Genomic DNA, 19396 nt, shown 5'->3' on the forward strand with positions numbered 1-19396 from the left:
GGTGAAATCAGTTCTGAAAGTGAGGTAGAGAGTACGAGCACATCAATGGCAGATATTCCACCTCGTGATACGGTTGATCCACCTGCTGTTAACAGTATCAAACCTTATGTTCCAAGATTGAGATGTTTGTTTCAATCCGTATATGGATCGTTTAAGCTTGCAAACGTTTTGCTCTTGACCTTGAGCTATGAATCCCTCGGGTTGAGGCATATAAATACTTTCTTCAAGATTTTCATTCAGAAAGGCAGTCTTGATGTCCATTTGCCAAATCTCATAGTCAATAATATGTGACAATGGACAAAAGTATTCTTATGGACTTGAGCATAGCTACAGAGGAGAAGGTTTCTTCATAGTCCACCCCTTCCCTTTATGTGTAGCCTTTCGCCATAAGTCTCGCCTTATAGGTCTGTACCTTTCCTTCGGCGTCTCGTTTTCTTTTGTAGATCCATTTGCACCCTATCGGTCTTACCCCGTCAAGTTGGTCTACAAGTTCCCATACGAAATTGGAGTACATAAACTTCATTTCTAAGTCCATGGCTTTGACCCATTTGTCATTGTCGACATCTTCCATTGTCTGTTTGTAGGTCAATGGATCCTCGACGCCGTCATCATGTATGATAACTTGGGTTTCAGTTAAACCCACATAGCGGTCAGGTTGTGATATAATCTTTTTACTATGTCGAGGCACCATCAATTCTTTAGGTGGATGTGACTGACATGATGTGGTGGCTTCATGAACAACTCTTGTTAAATTGTCAGCTTGATCAACAACTCTTGTTGACACGTTTGTAGCCTTGTCGGAAATATCGTTTATCACTGCCTTACTACGTGGTTTATGATCATCTTACGTGGTACTCTTCCAAGAAGGTGGCGTTTGTCGATACAAACACTCTGTTTTCTTGTGGATCGAAGAAAATACCACATCTCGTCTCTTTAGGGTAACCTACGAATAGGCATACTTTTGAACGAGGTTCCAGTTTCTTTGGGTTAGTAATGAGCACGTGTGATGGGCATCCTCAAATGCGGAAGTGATGTAAACTAGCTTGAGGACTCCTCCTTGCTCAAAGGGTGTTTCAGAAACACTTTTTGATGGAACTACGTTCAAAATGTAAACCGCAGTCTCCACTGTGTAACCCCAAAATGAGTTAGGCAACTGAGAATAGCTCATCATTGATTGAACCATGTCCAACAGGGTTTTGTTTCTCCTTTCTGATACACCGTTTTGTTGAGGTGTACCAGGGGCAGAGAGTTGGGACGTGATTCCATGTTCTATCATATAGTCCTAGAATCTCAAGTCCATATACTCTCCACCCCGATCGGATTGAAGTGTTTTAATGGTTTTACCTAATTGATTTTCAACTTTAGTCTTGTACACCTTGAACTTTTCAAGGGCTTCAGACTTATGTTGCATTAGGTATAAATAACCATACCTTGAATAATCATCTATAAAAAGATGAAGTATTCATACCCTCCTCGAGCTTTAACATTCATCGGACCATAAAGGTCTGAATGTATAAGTTCTAAGGGCTGTTTGGCTCTAACCTTTTCCAGTAAAAGGTCTTTTAGTCATCTTGCCTTCAAGACAAGACTCACATGGTGGTAAAGGATCGTCTTCTAACTCACTTAGAATGTCATTTTTAACCAGCCTCCCAATCCTATTGAGATTAATGTGACCTAAACTTAAGTGCCAAAGATAGGTATTTTCTCTATAAGAAACTTTTTGCCTTTTATTTTGAGTTTTAGCATTTTTAAATAACTCAGTATTTAAAACTGTTTTAGTCATGTTTGGTCTTAACACATACAAGTTGTTTTCAAGCAAAGCAGAACATATATTGACACTATTTCTTGAAATCAATGCTTCATTTAAAAGAAAATAAATGGAATACAATTTTTCTAACAAACGAGAAACTGAAATTAAGTTCCTTTTAATTTTAAGAACTACGTACACATTATCTAATAATATATACATATTATTGTTTGCAAATAACTTGAACTCCCCTTCTGCCATAGCTAAGACGACCTCTTCCGTTCCTACCTTGAGAGTCATCTCTCCGGCGTCAAGCTGCCTCCAGGAACTAATTCCCTGAAACGAAGAATAAACGTGATTAGTGGCTTTTGAATCCAATATCGAGGCAGAGTCATTGTTCTCCACTAAACATGTTTCCAAAACAAGTAAATCATATTTACCTTCGTTGGCTTTCTTCTTTTCGGCCAGGTATTTCTGGCAGTTGCGCTTCAAATGCCCATCCATGTTGGAGTAGAAACACTTTCTTTTCTCTGCAACCTTGGCCTTGCCTTTCTTGAGAGTGGCAACAGTGGGGTCTGGTCTAGGCCACTTACCAGAAGAAGATGGTACAGACTTGGCTCCAGACGTCGAACCTCGGTGGAACTTTTTCGAGGTGACAACGTTTGCCTCCCTTTTCTGTCCCTTATTTTTCGTAAGAGACTGGTAAGTCTGTAGCTCATTTAAGAGCTTGGTAAGAGTGTATTCCAGCTTATTCATAACCGCATTGCTGTGGAATTGCAGGAAACTCTTCTGAAGAGATTCCAGAATAAAGCTGACCTAAGTCTGCTCGTCTATGATGGCCCCGTTCCACTCCGCCACATTGAAGTGGACCATTAGGTTGAGAACGGGTTCTCGCACTTATGAGCCCTACTTCATGCGGGAGTTGTAAATGAACTTAAGGGCTTCATGTCGAGCCTGGGAGGACGGTTGTCCAAGCATGCTCTATAGCGAGTCCATGATCTCCTTAGCGGTGATCGTGTCCTCGTGCTTCTTAGCAAGCACATCAGATATGCTCGCTAAGATGTAGACTTTAGCTTTGTCATTGGCCTCGATCCATCTATCATAGACGTTACGAACCGCCACAGTGGCGTTAGGCGCAGGAGCTTGAGGACAATCCTCTTGCAAGACGAACCTAAGATCATCTATCACGAGTATAATGTTTAGATTCGATTTCCATTGTTTGTAATTCTCGTCGTTAAGTTTTTCTACGACTAGGAGTGCAATAATAGAAGTATACATGCTGAAAGTAAAAACAAACCTATATTAGTTTCAAGCATTATCTTTAAACCCAATCATATTTTAGCAAAAGTAATTAAGCACCCAAACAAAATATTAGTTTCATGCTTCAGTGATTTAGAGCAACAGCTACCATAGGACAGACATTTACTCCTTCACTGAATTGAGACATTCTCAACTAAATTTTACACCAGAATAACTCTTATTCTTATAATGTTTAGTCATCATTTATTTGGTCTGGAAATTATTAACTAACATATCATCGTATCATGATGCCATGCGACAGGCATGATACAATAACATCGAGCGGTGTCAAGACTTCTCAAGAACCTTCACAGGCCCTGCTAGTAGTGGTTCCAAAACCTCCCTTGGTACTCTATCGGGAGCTACCAAGACATGGCCTGAAAATTCGTCGACCAGTTTCATTACTTTCGTATCAACCGACGGATAGAGGCTTACCTCATGTCAATCAATCAGAAGCCTAGCAAAAACCTGAAAGCATATGTGGCGTGCTTTACCATTTAACGACTCTGCGTACCAAACTGTAATGAGAGTGTGGCCCTCTGGGCGCTCTCCTAGAGGATCAAAGAATGGAAGCTTGTCCGCTCGCAGCACGAATACCCAACCGAGTCCATGGCTGAACTTATGGCTCAGATTAACCAGCATATAGCCGGAGAATAGTTACTTAAGGCCCAATCCTTGAGTAAGAAGTCAAACGAGTCATCCAGGTGGGACAAAAAAAAGTCGTCAGATCGGTCCACTTCTGCAAAAAAGAAACCCAGTGGAATTTGCCCTAATCCCAAGGCAGATCGACCACTGAGATATGAGAAATATACCCTTACACGAATCTCGATGCAGTGGAATGCCCGTCGACAGCTTGCTTAATTGGCTAGAGCAATCCTGGGGCTATTCTACCAAAAATGACAAGAGCAAGTACTGTAAGTTCTACCGGGACCATGGACACGACACGACCGACTGACGCGATCTCAAGGATTAGGTCCAGTCTCTGGTCCAGAGACGGTACTTGAAGGAGTTCATGGGAGAAAGCTCGGGACCAAGTCACTGTACTCAGGAGTACAACAACAACCGGAGCCAGTAGAAGCTGAAGTCCTCTAAAAAGGACGAACTACCCTAAGTCATCCTTATCACCTGCAGAGGGTCAATAGGAGGTTACTCTGGAAACAAACGGAAGTCCCTGGCTTGGAAAGCCCGAAATGGCCCAAGAATGCAAGAAGTCCTAACCGCAAGAATAGCCGAACCCGGACCGTCCATAACCTTCGCGGATGCAGAAGCTGACACCTAGCTCCTACCTCATAACGATGTGCTCATGACTGTCGCGGACATCGATCATGTGTCTACGAACCGAATATTGGTAAATGGAGGAAGCTCATGCAACGTCCTCCCCCTGGGAGTGTTGCGAACGCTCGGGTGGGACTCCACCACTAAAAGATGTCCTTCCCCCTGTTGGTCGGCTTATTTTACGAAAAAGTCTATCTCGAAGGTAGTATCGTGCTACCACTAATCTTGGGTGAAAGAAAGGGAGCCATTACTATGGTTGAAGAGATTGTTGTAGTAGACAGCCTCTCTAAATACAAGGCCATATTGACAAGGCTGGCCATACTGACAAGTCTAGCCATACATAACTTCAAAGTCGTCCCATCCACCTACCACTAGGCGATGAAATTCCTCACTCCGAATGGGATGAGATCTGTGGTTAGGCAGCAACAAGCATTACGAGAATGTGATGCGATAGCCATGAATGAACCAAGGTAGTGTGCGCTATTGGGCCCCACAACGACGAGTCGCGCTCAACTCATCCATCCACAACAGTCGATCCTGGACAGCACGACCCCCCTCGGCCGACCAGTGTCAAATTCGGAAGGGAAAATTTCCCCTTGAAAAAGGCACCAGCACAGGCACTGGGAACCCTGGAATCATGTGATGCCGAACGAGAAAAAACATCCTATCAGCAGAGAAGCTGGAAACGATCCGTGTCCTCGGACCCGACAATGCTACCAACGTAGGTGCGGTTACAAAGCACCGAGAAGGAGCAGTTGGTTGAGTTTCTTAGAAGAAACGCGAATGTCTTCACCTAGTCCTTTGAAGATACGCTCGGGATCGACCCCTCCATTGTTATAGATAGGCTGAAGATCGACCCTGGGACCAAGCCAGTCAGGTAGAAGAATCGAACTATGGACGTCGCCCGAAATACTGGTAAGGGTTGTCGAGGCCCTCCAAAATAATTAGTGATTTTACTTAAATCTAACTTGTAGAAGTAGTGAGACTAGGTCGAATCCCAAGGGAACCAGTGAAATTAATTTCTCAAAGTTAAAAAAATGGGGGGTTTATATTTAAATTTTGAAATTTAAAAAAATAAACTAAAAGGAAAAGGAAAGTTAATGTTACCGAGCTTCCAATCCAAAGGTGTGATTTTCATCCAATTGTAATCTTGATTATAGGCTTTATAGAAAAAAAATTGATTTCTTGATTCAAGAACTTAGTCTACTTACTCGGAACAGTCGTGGTAAGTTTTAATTCTCCTAATTTAATTAATTTAGACGAAGCATCAAAATTAAATTTTATTAATTAATCAACTGGGCACGATAGCGTTCCATATTAATCAAAGAATAGCATTAAGGATGATGAGAATGACTAAACCAAAATCAATTAATTTGAGATAGCTGCAAGTTAATTAATGTTGTCCCTTTGTTTCCCTAGAGTCTATTATGCCAGCTATGTAAACATGGAAAAGCCATAAATACACACACATAAGCCAACCCCTTGTTACTTATTTCAATCATTCATGACAATTACGGATCACAAACTCCTGGATAGTAGTAGAACAATTAATATGAATTAAAGCGTCAATTTAATTAATATAAACTGTTCATAAATAATAAGAACAAGAAATAAAGAATACTTGAAAAAGAAGAAATCTCTATCTAACTTGAGCCTCTCAAGCTTACAATTGGACTTGAATCACCCTTGAGTTGGAAGAATTAAATCCTAGCCACTCATGGTAGAGGGAGAGAACTGAATTTCGGAGAAGAGAGCTTTTCGTTGGAAGTTGAATGATGGATCTCCCAATAAGGCTTCTCTATTTATAGAGATTAACTTTATCCTCTTTTAAAGAGGAATTATCTCTAATAAGGAATTCCTAACTAATTGGGAAATATCATTTTTAAAAGAAAACAAATTAAATAAAAGAGTTTCTAATCAATTGAGGATTATGTTTCCTACTTTGATTATATATCTTTATTTTCAAAATATCCTAAAAATTCATAATTCTCAAATCGAAGCTTCCCGCCATGATAATTGTGTCTCTATTTATCCGTTGAAATCTTCCCAATTTGGTGAAGTCCACATTATCCTCTAAAATTGCAGTTTTAAATTATTATTCTTGAATATCTTCAATCTCCCACAAAATTATAAATTATAATTAAATTCAAATATTTAAACATAATAAATTAATAAAATGTAAAATAAATATATAAAATATAGGTGTATTTTTCATCTTATCAAATGCCGACATAATTGAGGAGGTTAACAAGTTACTAAAAGCTGGCTTCATCCGAAGGTGCAATATCTCAAATGGTTGTCCAATGTGTCCTGGTAAAGAAGGCCAATGGGAAATTGTGTTTGTGCGTTGATTTCACCAACCTGAATAAGGTTTGTCCCAAAGACAGCTTCCCCTTGCCACCAATCAACCAACTAGTGGACGCCACCGCCGTACACGAATTATTGATGTTCATGAACGCCTACTCAGGGTACAACAAGATCAAGATGCGCCTGACGGACTAAGAGCACACTTCATTCATCACCGAATATGGATTATTCTATTACAAGGTCATGCCATTCGGACTGAAGAATGTCAGGCGACATAAAAGAGGATGGCGACAAAGATGTTAGCCTTGCAGATCGTGAGGTATTGGATTAGTATGACAACCATGGAGGAGGGTGAATAGGGTTTAATTAATCTTTATAAATTTTTTAACACGGTTGGCCCAAGCTAAACAATTTTGTAAACTTTTTTCAAAAATAAATAATTTTAATACACAATTAATCAATAAATTAGAAATACATTTCAAGCACTCTAATTAATCCTAATGTAAATATTGAACATAAACATGAACAACAAATTATAGCAATTAATTTTATCCAATTTATGAAAAAAAAATTAATTGCAACAATTCAATAGTAGAGGGTTAGAGAAAATGACACCCGAAATTTATAGTGGTTTGGAAAACCGCCTACTCCATTCCCCAAGCGCCTTTTGGGTATTCGTTTAAGAAACTTGACTCTTTCCACGGTGGGAGTCAAATTGGTACAACGCTTTCTTTTTCTGGGAGCAAGAAGAAACTCGATTCTTTCCACAGTTTATGAACAAACCGTTACAACGCTCTTTTTCGGACTCAATAGCAACCCTTACAAAAATTGGATTTTTAAAGAACAATCTCAATCTCACAAACTCTATCAAAGAGTAGATATAAAAATTTAGTCACAATTTTTGTAAGAAAAATTCTTACCAAATAAAATCCTCAAATGGAATAAGAGAAAGTAAAATTATAAGCTCGAGAATCTCTAAAATAAAAAATTTCTCTCACAATAACAACATTGAAATTTTGGAGAGAAGAAACACGAACAGATCAAAGAGAAAATTGGGGAGAAAAAAATGTTGTTTAAGTAGAAGTAAAAAAGATTTAAAATTGGTTGGAAATCCAATTTAATTTGGACTGCTGGATCTATTGTAGAAAGAGATGAATGGTTGAGATTAATTCAAAAAGTGAATAATAATAATAATAATAATAATAAATCTCAAACCCTCACCAACGACTTTTTTTTTTAATGTGTTTCAGTACATTAAATGCAAATATAACATATTTCATTTATTATTTATTTTTATAATTACCATTAACGGTAACTTTTTTTTTTAGTTATTTTCTTCTTTCTTTGTTTTTCTTTTTAACTCTTTTCTTTTTCTTATTTTATTTCTTATTTTTTTCTTCTTCCTTTTTTTAATAATAATGCAGCTCGCCACTTGTCGTTATTTTATTGATCGATTAGGTTGATTCAGTCGCCATGTCATCCTCTCGATATTTTTTTTTTCAACTTCATTTGGATATAACTTCTCTATTTGAGCTTCGATTTGATTAATTTAAAAGACGTCGGAATCGTTGTATTAAGTTCTACGCTGCGGACACTTGAAGATATCAAAATTGTTAATAAAAAAAATTAGGTTTGTCATCATAAAAACATTAGTTAATTAATTAACTAATTTGAGATTAAGGGCAAAAAGCCAACAAAAGGAACATGAAAGTCTATGTTGACGACATGCTCATAAAAAGCCACACCGTCGAGCAGCATGAGGAGGACCTGTCTGAGGCCTTCCGGGTCATGCGAAGCCATGGTATGAAATTGAACCTGACAAAGTGCGCATTCGGGGTCAAGTCGGGCAAATTCCTCGGTTTCATAATGCACCAACGAGGAATCGAGGTGAACCCCGAGAAAATTGGAGCCATCTTGAACATGAAGCCACCAACCAACTCGAAACAACTACATAGCTTGAACAGAAAGATCGTCGCCTTGAACAGGTTCGTCTCTAAGTCGGCTGGCAAATGCCTACCCTTTTTAAAGACATTGAGAAAGGAAGGCAAATTCGAGTGGACGAACGAATGTGAGAAGACCTTTTACATAATTCAAAGAGTACCTAATATTAGCCTCCCTCTTCGCCAAGCCAAACCAGGAGGATGGCCTGTACCCCTACTTGGTCGTCTCAAACGGCACGATTAGCATAGCTCTTGTCAAATAAGAAGGCAGAAAGCAGTCCCAGTGTACGATACAGCAAAGTCATGACAGGAGCGGAAACCCATTATACCCAAATTAAAAAGATGGCCTTGGCAATGGTCGTCTCGATGCAGAGGTTGAGATCCTACTTCCATGCCCATCGGATCGTGGTTCTGACGATCGACCACACACTCCGGCAAGTGCTCCAGAAGCCAGAAGCCTTAAGGAGGATCGTGAAATAGACGGTTGAGCTGAGTAAGTACGATATCCAGTACTCCCCCATAAGTTTTATGAAAGGACAAGCCGCTGCCGACTTTGTAGTCGAGCTGACCACGACGCCGGACGATCAAAAGTCGTGCCGAGACGGTGGACCCTTTATACCGATGGATCTGTAAAAGTGCAGGCTACGGAGCGAGAATCTTGCTGACTAGTTCTGAAGGAAGCCGACACGAGTGTGCCCTATGCTTCAATTCCGGACCTCGAACAATAAAGACGAGTACGAAGCACTAATTGTCGGGCTCCGTTTGGCAAAGTCAATGGGGGCCTGTCACCTCAGTGTCATCAGCTACTCATAACTAGTAGTCAACCAGATCAACCAGGAGTATCAGGCTAAGGACGTTTGAATGGCCTCATATCTCCAAAAGGTACAATCTGTCTTAAATTCCATAAAGACGTAAACTGTCAAATTGGTCTAGTGCTCCAGGAACGTTAACGCTGATGCCCTGGCTCGGCCTCATCTTACAAGACGAACCTGCCACAAATAGTGATGGTCGAAATCGTAAGCAACTCGAGCCTCACCGAGCCCGAGATTATGGACATCGACCAGCTGAGCACGACGAACTGGAGAACCTTCATTGTCAAACATTTAGAGACTGGGGAGCTACCCGAAGACTTGGTAGAGGCCCACTGACTCAGGAGACGAGCGGCCCACTACCTTCTCAAAGATGGGGTCTTGTACAAAAAGCGATAATCCCTTCCATTTCTCTGGTGCGTGGGACCCGGGAAGATTGGATACATCCTCAGCGAAGTCCATTAAGAAGACTATAGATACCATTTGGGGGGCCAAACACTTGCGATCGAGTACTTTACGAAATGGTTGGAAGCAAAGCCACTACCACCATCATCGAGGAGAATATAACCACCTTTGTCTGGAAATCCATCATTTGTTGATTCGGCATTCCAAACACCATCATTTCTGCTCATGGTAAGCAATTTGACAATGTAAACTTCAAGAAATTCTACTCATATATGGGTATCAATCATCTCAGCTCGACCTAATGCACCCCAAACTAATGGGCAAGTCGAGTCGTAAACAAAATCATCAAGAAGATCCTAACTAAAACATATTCTAGGAGGGGTAGGATGAAAATTGTTCTGGGAAGAGGTGAATAATCATGTAGCGCGGGTATAACGGCCTACAGAGAGAATGTGGGTCTAGGGGTGTACGGTTGGGTAGTGAATGGGTATAAATATCCATTAATGAGGAGTAAGATGATTATCGAAGTTTGTTGTGTAGGAAGACTGTAAGGAGAGTTACCCACTCCCTCTCGAATTGGTGGGGTGACGACTTAATCACCTTCGATTTTAGTTGCTGAATTCCAAAAGTATTGTAAGGAGATACCTCACACAAGGCTCGAGGGACTCAAAGGCCTCTGGGTCGTAGAGCTCTCTATCGTCTGTTGAGCCTACAAAACTACGCCAATGACCACCACAGGCAAAACTTCGTAGTCATTGTCCTTCGGCATGGAGGCAGTGGTGCCCGTGGAAATGAGATTATTCACACTGAGGATCGAAGCCTTCAACAAAGAGCTGAACAAATAAGGAATCCTTAATTCACTGGACCTTCTAGACGAGCATAAGAAGGCCGCCCGCCTCCACGTTGCCCAGCATCAGAGCCGAATAGTCAAGTACTACAATTCATGGGTTAAGCCGCGTAGGTACGAAGTTGGAGTCCTAATGCTCAGAAAGGTGATGCTGAACACGAAGGACCGATCAGATGAAGCACTTGGCCCCAATTAGACTGAGTGACCAGAGTCATTCGACCCGGGACCTACACGTTGGAAGACCTACGTAGCAACCCGTGAAATGCGGAGCACCTCCATATATTCTACCCCTAGAAGGATTGTGAGCCGTTTATTATGTATGCAACAATTTATGATTAAATGATATGGAATGTCCATTTCCTTGCTATCATTTTGAATTTGCATAGTGCGATAAGACTTGGGGCCTTACTCATCCTACCGATGGTTCACAACCCGGACTAAGAGTGAAAGACTGTATAACCACAACTTCCTAAAACATTAGGTCAAGAAAAAGCAAATAAAAAAGAAACAAGAACCATTTCATTAAAACGTAAAAGAATGGAAGCGGCTAAATCACATCTTCATAAACACATGTGGAAGAAGAACTACATAGCAGTATAGGGTCTTATGCACTACTTGTTGGGTTTTATGCCCTAAACTAGTGGATTGTAAACGTAAAACAAATATTTATTCAATAAAGTTGTTATTGATGTTTCTTTTAAAATTGCATTAACCCAAATTCAATAAACTAACATCTGAAGTAGACGTGGTAGGCAGCCCTCACAGTACACGGGGTCAGCTGATCCGTCATATTTGTTTATTCGGGGGCCTTTGAACCCCTTCGGGAGTTCTACGGCCAGGATACTGGCTGTGAACGGATTCTGAGCGATCTTTAAGGGCTCATACTGAATGGTGGGTCTGCAACCTCTTGCTCCAAGCTCGGTTTTTATCCGATTGAATATTTCTTCCTTCACTCGATTTAGCTCTTCCTGGCCAATCCTGGCTTGGGATGCGCTCGATCGACTAGACATCTCGATGCTGGTTTGAGACATTATCTTGGAGCTGGTCATTCCGCATCTGGACCGGTTTATGTTGAGCTTGTTCTGAAGGTCCTTCAGACCCTCGATGAGTCTTTGTGCTGCTAAGGGGTCATCATTAGCGAGTACCTCTCTTAGCGGAGCTCAGAGCTCTCATTCGACTACCTCCCCCTCGACCGTGCTCCCATTTGAAGGAGGGATGATTTCGCGAGTTCGATTGTGATACGCGACAATCCAAACGTATTGAGCTACTCGAGCCACAAGCCACTTGAATCCAATCATATAGTTGGTTCAACCTGAAAAGGCTAAGAGTTAGAGGGTTACCTCTACATTCGGTTACCTTACGCAGATAGAATACTCACTATGCTCGAGGCTGGAAACCCTTCACGACTTTGATGACCAATCAAACCAGCATGCTCCTAGGGGGGTCAAATACGAAAACCTAAGTTCAATCACACAAAGAGATTCGATATTTGGGAAGGGGTTTTGCACACGACAAAGGGGAAAAACACTCTAGGTTTTATTCAACTTGACATTCAAAAGATGCCTTAAACAATGGAGGGTACGAGCCTGTTTATATGCTAAGGCCCTTGGTCTTTTAAGGAAAATAACAAAAATAAAAAGAAAATAAAAATTGCTAAATTCCTAAAAGGTGCAAAACTTGCCTAACGATGAAATTTAAAACTTTTAATTTAAAAAGAAATAAAATCAAATCAAATTCAAATAAAATTCCACCAAATAAACAAAATAGGCTGGACGAGCAGGTGCGCGCATGGGCGGCAGACAGGGGCACTGGGCGCTTGCGGACGTGCGCATGGACGACGGACAGGGGCTCTTGGTGCTGGCATGGGCGTGCAGAGGTGGGCGCTGATAGCGTGTGGGGCGCACGGGCGCTTGGGCATGAGGCGCGCAGATAGGCAGGGCTGCGTGCATGGGTGCTAGGCAGGTAAGAGGCGCGCGGGTACTGAGGTAGACGTGGGCGCGCGGGCGCTTGGTGCAGGCGTGGGCGGCAGGCGTTCGCGTGCAGGTGATGGCGTGCAGGCGTGGGCGGCAGGCGATGGGCAGGCAGCAGGTGCAGGGACCGTGTACTGTGAGGTTAGCAAGTCTGAGGTGCACGCGGCAGGGGGCATGCTGTGAGGTTCTCACGGCATGTGCACACGCGGTGGCGTACGTGCGTGCGTATGGCCTCTTGATAGGCTTGTCATTGAAGTGGGGCCACGTGCTTGGCTTGTTTTCCTCTCCATGCTTCCTCTTAACCCTAGTAGGTTCTTCATTGGCCTTCAATATGGTCAAAATTTGTTGGTGTATCCAATGAAGTCTCCTTCGTTTGGCGGGTCTTTCCTCAAGCTTCTCTTTATTGTTGGTGTAGGTGGTATTTTGGAGTGTTGGGTCAAATATGATCACATCAGATCGGCTAGGATGACCTCGATTTACCTCCTCATCTGGGAGGCCACGTGTGCATTGATGGCCCGCATTTTGCTCCGTAACCCCGAGCCCTTGCGATGCCCCACCTTTCACTTGCCAAGGTGGCCGATGAGAGGGAGGGGGTTGAGAGCGTCACGTGCTACCCTCACCTTCTGCGATGCGAGCTGAGTTGTCAACTGGTTTGTTGTATCGATGCTCGTTGTTGACGAAATTTTTCATACGACGATTTCTTATCATAAGTCATCCTAGTGATGTCTTAATATAGAGAACTAGTTTTCGTTTTGACCTGAAAACGTTGTTCCCATAGATGGTGCAAATTGTTGATGGTGATTTTTGGCGGAAGGCCACGTGTCTGCGGACGAGTAGCTTCGCCGGCAGACGAAATGACCTGCAACCAAAAACTCGATGCCGGTACGGTGTCCTACCTAAAACACTCTGACAATCAAATTAGTAATCAGAGTAGGAAATAGGAAAATACACCTTAGTATTATTGACAGATTTTTCAGTTACTTGATGGTGGTGAGGGTCTTTACTTATATAGGCTCGAATGGTCGACCAGGAAGGACGACGATTGGAGGTGGCAGGGAAGCGCCACACGGTACGGGGCCTGCCGCAGGTGTACGCTCGTCGCCTGCTACTAGAAGGCGTGCTACCCGTACTGTCCCCGCACGTCTCCTGCTTCTGCCACATAATTTGGTCCCACGTCTCTATGCGGGTGGACATGCATCCTGATCTGTTTTACCCTCAACAATAGTAAATATTTAAGAGATAAAACTTTTAGAAAAAGAAAGATAAATTTTTTAGAGACAAAACTTTGGGTGGGAAAAGTTCTAGAATGAGAAAGAAGTTTGTTAGAGATAAATACGTCAAATAAAATAAAAAGTTGAGCTTTAGACCGGAAAAAAGTGAGGTTTTGAAAACCAGAAATTTATTTTTGAAAACTACTCTTTGGTTTTTGAAATTTACTAATGCTCTGTTTGGTACCTCGAATTTTGAAGGAATTCAAAATCATGAAGAATTTCAAATGAATTCCACTGTTTGGTAGCGCATGATTTAATTTGAAATCTTATCGGATTTCAAATCTTAATTTTACTTAAAAAATTTTATAGATCAAAATGGTCGGATTTTGCACGATTTGATACACTTTCAAAGTAAATTATCTATTTAACCTCCTCATATTTTAATTTTTAATTCATAAATTTAGCCTAAAAAAGCCTAAATCGGTAACATTTTTATTTTCTTTTCATTTACAGTGAACATCCAAACAAATAAATTTAATTTAATTATTTTCAAATCATTGTTGTTTCAAATAAGATAAAGAATTTAAAATCATTTATCAGATTTCAAATCACAGAATTTAAAATGACTTCATCAACTTTCTTGATGCCAAACAGAGGTAAGAGTTTTAAAAATATTTTTAGAAAACTGGAAACAGATTATTAAACAAACCTTTTTAAAAAAAAAATTAAAAACCAAAAATCAAAATGGAAAAGGAGATGATTACGGTATTAGTGACCTATTAACTTTAGATGAACAAAAGTTTTAACTTCGAATAAAGACCTAAATGAGAACTTTTAATGCATTAGGTAAAGTTTAGAATTTTAAACAATTAAACACTAAACCGAGAAAAACACTTTATTTTCAATGAGCCTTTCCTTGTCTTTTGACATTATCTAATCGATTCTTAAATATACAAAATAAAAGACAAACCACTGTGTTATGAGATAGACCTTCAGATCGACAATATTGAAGGACAAAGGACAAGAGTACTGTTATTATCCTGAGTTATTAATTACGGTTAAATAAACAAACACAAAAAATAATATAAGAATAATAATACCTAGATACCTATCTCTTGTTAGACCACCATTATGTTTTTTACAATAGAATAACGAATAAATATATTAATTTTTTTAACAAAATAAATAGTTGTTAACTTTCTAGTAACAGTGAGTAGGAACAATACTTATACTCAACCATCAATATCTAAGTATTACTCATAATTATAATTAATAAGAAGGATTACTCAAGAACAATATACTTAGGTGTTAAAATCAACACTTATATCGGCTGCCTGATCAATCACTCAAAATTTGAAATTTCTTTTAAATTGTAGTCAATGATACATGAGTATTGATCGATTAGCACCTAAGTATTATTCTTTATATAATCAGGCGTTGGTTGATGGCCTTGTGGAGCCAAGCTTCCGCATCGTCCATCATTCCGGGGCTAAGTCTGACCATCAAGATGCAGAATTCCATTTGATTAAGCGCTCCATCCCCATCGAGATCTCCTTCCCTCAACATCGATGCTGCCTCTTCAGAGCTCATCCCCTCCATCCCCAATAGCGCCGAGTTCCTCCTCAGACTCTCCGACGTTATCAACCCTTTCTCGACGTCGGCCAGAAGTCGAAACCCACGGCACAGCTCCCCCACGAACACGTCCATGTCCAACTTCTCGGCCATCACCGGCAACAAGTCTTTGTACCCATCATCACAATCACCTACCCTTGACCTCTGCACTCCCCTCTCGTTATTTCCATCCATTGCTGAAGATCAAACACAAAGATAAACAAAAATAGAAGAGGCAAGTATACGTACATACATATACACATATATATAAGAAGAAATGCTTATCTTTTTTTAGTTCGGTTGAAATGGCAATTCGTGATGTCATTTCTGTGCTCAAAATCATCCAAATCTTACCTGTCTAAGATATCCAACGGTTGGTGTGGTGTGTACTCCACTGCCCTTGAGTGAACCACGTTGATCACATTGGATTCCACACGTGTACGGCCCAAAAGGCTTGGAATAAACATCGAAATTTTCTTTTTATTTCTTTTTTGATTTTGGAAAAATTATTGAATCAAACCACCCATAACTGCTTCTCGTTAAAATATTTTTATAATTTACTTCCAATATACCATGATGACATCATATTTCGAATGTTCATTCGAGCACGAAGTTATGTCTCAAAATTAATTGATAATAAGAGTAGTAATCAATATATCTTATATAAGGTCTATTTTTATTTCAATGTAGGATCCTTAACACGCCCGATTATGATTATCTATAGGAATAATTTTTATTCTTTTGATTGGTGTAAAATTTTGGTATTAACATGAAAGTTTCGAGGAAGTTTCGTGGGATTTGAGAGAAAAAGAGAGTACGCAATCGAGAGAGACAGAGGGAATATGATAATTTTGGTGGATTGGATTGTAGTTTCTGAGAAGTTTCGTTGTTTGAATTTATGCGGGATTTGGATTCTTGGGAGAGACATTATTGGTGTCCAGTTTTATTATTTTTAAATAGTAACCACTCTTTAGGCTCATTGAGGGACCATTTATTCCCGTTTTTTTCCCTCCACATCCACATGCATCCCCTGGAGAGAGAGAGAGAGAGACGAAAGGGACAAACTGGAAATTCCTTTTCAAATAATTAAATTTGTTTATGATGATGCTTTGATAAAATTACTTCAAAGTTGATTTTTGAAAAACTAAGTTTAAATAGATTGACGAGGAATTACTTTAACATCAATCACCTCAAAATCACTCCAGTGGAGGAAAAAACTGTTCGGATTCGTGGAGCCAAAATATTGGGATAGTTAAGGGTGAGTATATAGACCTGAGGGCACAACATTGAGACATTGCGGGGCATTTTAACACTGTCCCAGAATTGATAAAAGGCGGAGGCGCGCACGTTGCTCATTGATGCTGTCTTGCTCGTAAAGTTGAGACGCTACGGACAGCGTCTCAATGCTACGACAATAATATAAAATTCCTTTTTTTCGTTTAGGTTATTCTGTAAGTGGAACAAAATAAAGATATAGAGGTGGAAAAGTGTGTTGGCAGCAAAGAGGAGATCGAGATCCCGCGTTGTAGTGCGTCATCGACAACCTGTTATTGAGTTTATTGGTGAGGTTTTTCATTCTTGTATTCCTAGATTAATTTGTATTGCTATAGCGCTTAGAAACGAAGTTGTCTTTGTTGACGCATCTAGAGAGATTTGAGAGACATTGTCTGTCAATTGTATCGATCATGACTGTTCGACGAGAAATTCAATAAGGGAAACTCGACTTAATGAACTTGTATTTGTATTTATGTATAAGTGTTACAACTCTACTGTATGATCCTCTGATTAATTCTCTCTGACGTAAGCTCGCTTCGAGGGTTAATGAACTTGTTCTCGAATCAAGGAGGTTGTCACTTTCAATCTCGAGCGTATTGAAGAATCTTTACGATCTTCGGCTGTGAAACTGGATGTTTGATGAAATCTTCGGCTTGCGAATTCTTCAGCTTGCGGCTTGCGAAGTCTTCGACTTGTAGCTTGTGAAGAGTTCCTTTACTTGAAGTGCAGCTTGTGAGATCTTCAAGTCTTGAGAGGAATTCTTCAATCGGTTGCTTGGCGGAGTGACAATTCAATCTTCAAGTCTTCAAGTTAGGCTCTAGATTCTTCGCTTGACACCGGATGCTGAAAACTCTGAGTCTGCAATTCTTCTCAATCCTCTGAATGCCTCCACTCTCCCTCCCCTCAATGGGATGTGACTCCCTCTATTTATAGAGACTTCGTGGGTCACATATGGGCCATGGGCTTGAGTCCAATCTCCTTATGGGTTTGGTCCAATTAATTGATTTCATCGGACGACCATAGGAGAGACACGTGGCATTATTTCATCCATTGAATTAGGACACAATTTAAATTAATTAGGACACGTGTAATTTTATGATTGGTCTTAAATATGATTTAAAATTGTGACATGGCATTTAGTGATTAGTTGAAATTTCTCCGTCAACAAATGCTCCCCTTTTTGAGATTTATGCACGTATATCTGTGTGTGGATCTCGAAAAAGAAAAATGTAATATGTGACATTTGATCAAAATATGAAGTATGGTTCATAAGTTTGATTTAACGTACATATCAGATTTGGCGCCGACTTTTGATTTTGATTTGATCTTTTTTTTTCCGATCAAATTTCTATTGATACCTCTGAATTTTGGAGTAGAATATCTGGGTAAAGTATGACATATAAGATTTGCAACATGTCATAAATTGGACAAATATTATGCGATGTTTTTTTTTCACGATTTGGGGGTTAAGTTTGACTTTTTTTTTTTGGTACACCCCCTTCTTCTTTTTTTTTATTTGAGCAAAGAATTTATGAAAAGGAATAATTCTTTGGCAAAAAAAGGCATTTAATTTGAATGGAAAATAAATCATCCAAGATTTGATTTCAAACGAAATTTGTGATTTAAATTTCGCTTGAATTTTGGGATTTGCCAAATTTTATTTAACCATCCACGGGCCTTGACCATCCCAAATATGCCAATTTTGTCTTCAATTTTCCAACATTTCGCCGGCGGTATATTTGTGTTCCCACGTCACAAAACACAAAATTTCTCTCGTCTGCTGCTGAGCGTTCGAACACCGCCGCTGAACGCTAGAGCCAGCAGGAACTTCTCGTCCAACGTCGTACGCCGCCGCTGAACGCTGAACGCAGAACGCCCAACCCCGACTGAAACGAATAATTTCTTGAAATCCTACCGAATAATTCCTTGAACGTCGCCGCCGAACGTCCAATCTTCGGGTGTTGTGATTTTCTATTTTTCGTTTTTGTTTTGTTCGTCAATTCTTCATATATGTTCCCGACATTTATGGTTTCTTAAATCTCCATCCTTAGCATTAACAAAGTGAAATATTAAATCCAAAAGAAAGAAGTTTAGTTTTGACTTCACACGATTGAGACTTTTCTATTTCTTTCCAAGTCTGATTGACGTTTTCCTCCAGTTTTGTGGAGCTAAATCGAAGAAACATCGTTACTCTTGTGGAAGCTTTCAGGTCTGTAAAATTTTTTCTTTTTTTCTTCTTCTTCTTTTCATGATATATTTTTCTTCTTTATGCAGCATTTCGTATCATTATTGAGGCCATAGTCTTCATTTATTCGTCTTCATTTCGCATCGTCGGTGAGAATCTATGAGACTCGTTTATTTTATTATTATTATTTTTTTTAAAATCTCCAACTTGCTCATGTCGCTTTATTTTCCATGCAGTCCTTTGTGTTATTGTTGTCGTCATACTGTTCCTTTGCTTGTCACTCCCGCCGTCGGTAAGAAATCTCTTTTTCTTTTATTCTAACTTTATGTTTTGTATGAGAGAGTGAATGATTTTTTTTAATCATTAACCTACCAGTTACCACGGTTCTCCATTTTTACAAATACTGTACATTAATTTTTTTATTTGGCCTGTTTTATGCTTTATTTATTTATTACTATTTTTATTTTTTTTATTTTTTAATTTTAATTATTGTTATTCTGATTATTATCTCTTAG

At 39.9% G+C, this 19396-nt stretch overlaps 1 protein-coding gene across 1 annotated transcript; it reads right to left on the reverse strand.

Moving 5' to 3' along the window:
* Positions 1-15036: 15036 nt before the first annotated feature.
* Positions 15037-15688, reverse strand: LOC111024368 (Calcium-binding EF-hand family protein). The gene has a single exon (XM_022302023.2). The coding sequence runs from the start codon at positions 15614-15616 to the stop codon at positions 15233-15235; it is 384 nt and encodes a 127-aa protein (XP_022157715.1). The 5' UTR covers positions 15617-15688; the 3' UTR covers positions 15037-15232.
* Between the last annotated feature and the right edge of the window lie 3708 nt (positions 15689-19396).

The sequence above is a fragment of the Momordica charantia genome (genome assembly GCF_013281855.1).
Source record: "Momordica charantia cultivar OHB3-1 chromosome 7 unlocalized genomic scaffold, Mcharantia_2.0 BLBB01000007.1, whole genome shotgun sequence".
Taxonomy (NCBI): domain Eukaryota; kingdom Viridiplantae; phylum Streptophyta; class Magnoliopsida; order Cucurbitales; family Cucurbitaceae; genus Momordica; species Momordica charantia.

Bases quoted from the DNA above. Each gene is read 5' to 3' on its own strand.
- LOC111024368 (XM_022302023.2), bottom strand. From the start codon at position 15,616: ATGGATGGAAATAACGAGAGGGGAGTGCAGAGGTCAAGGGTAGGTGAT.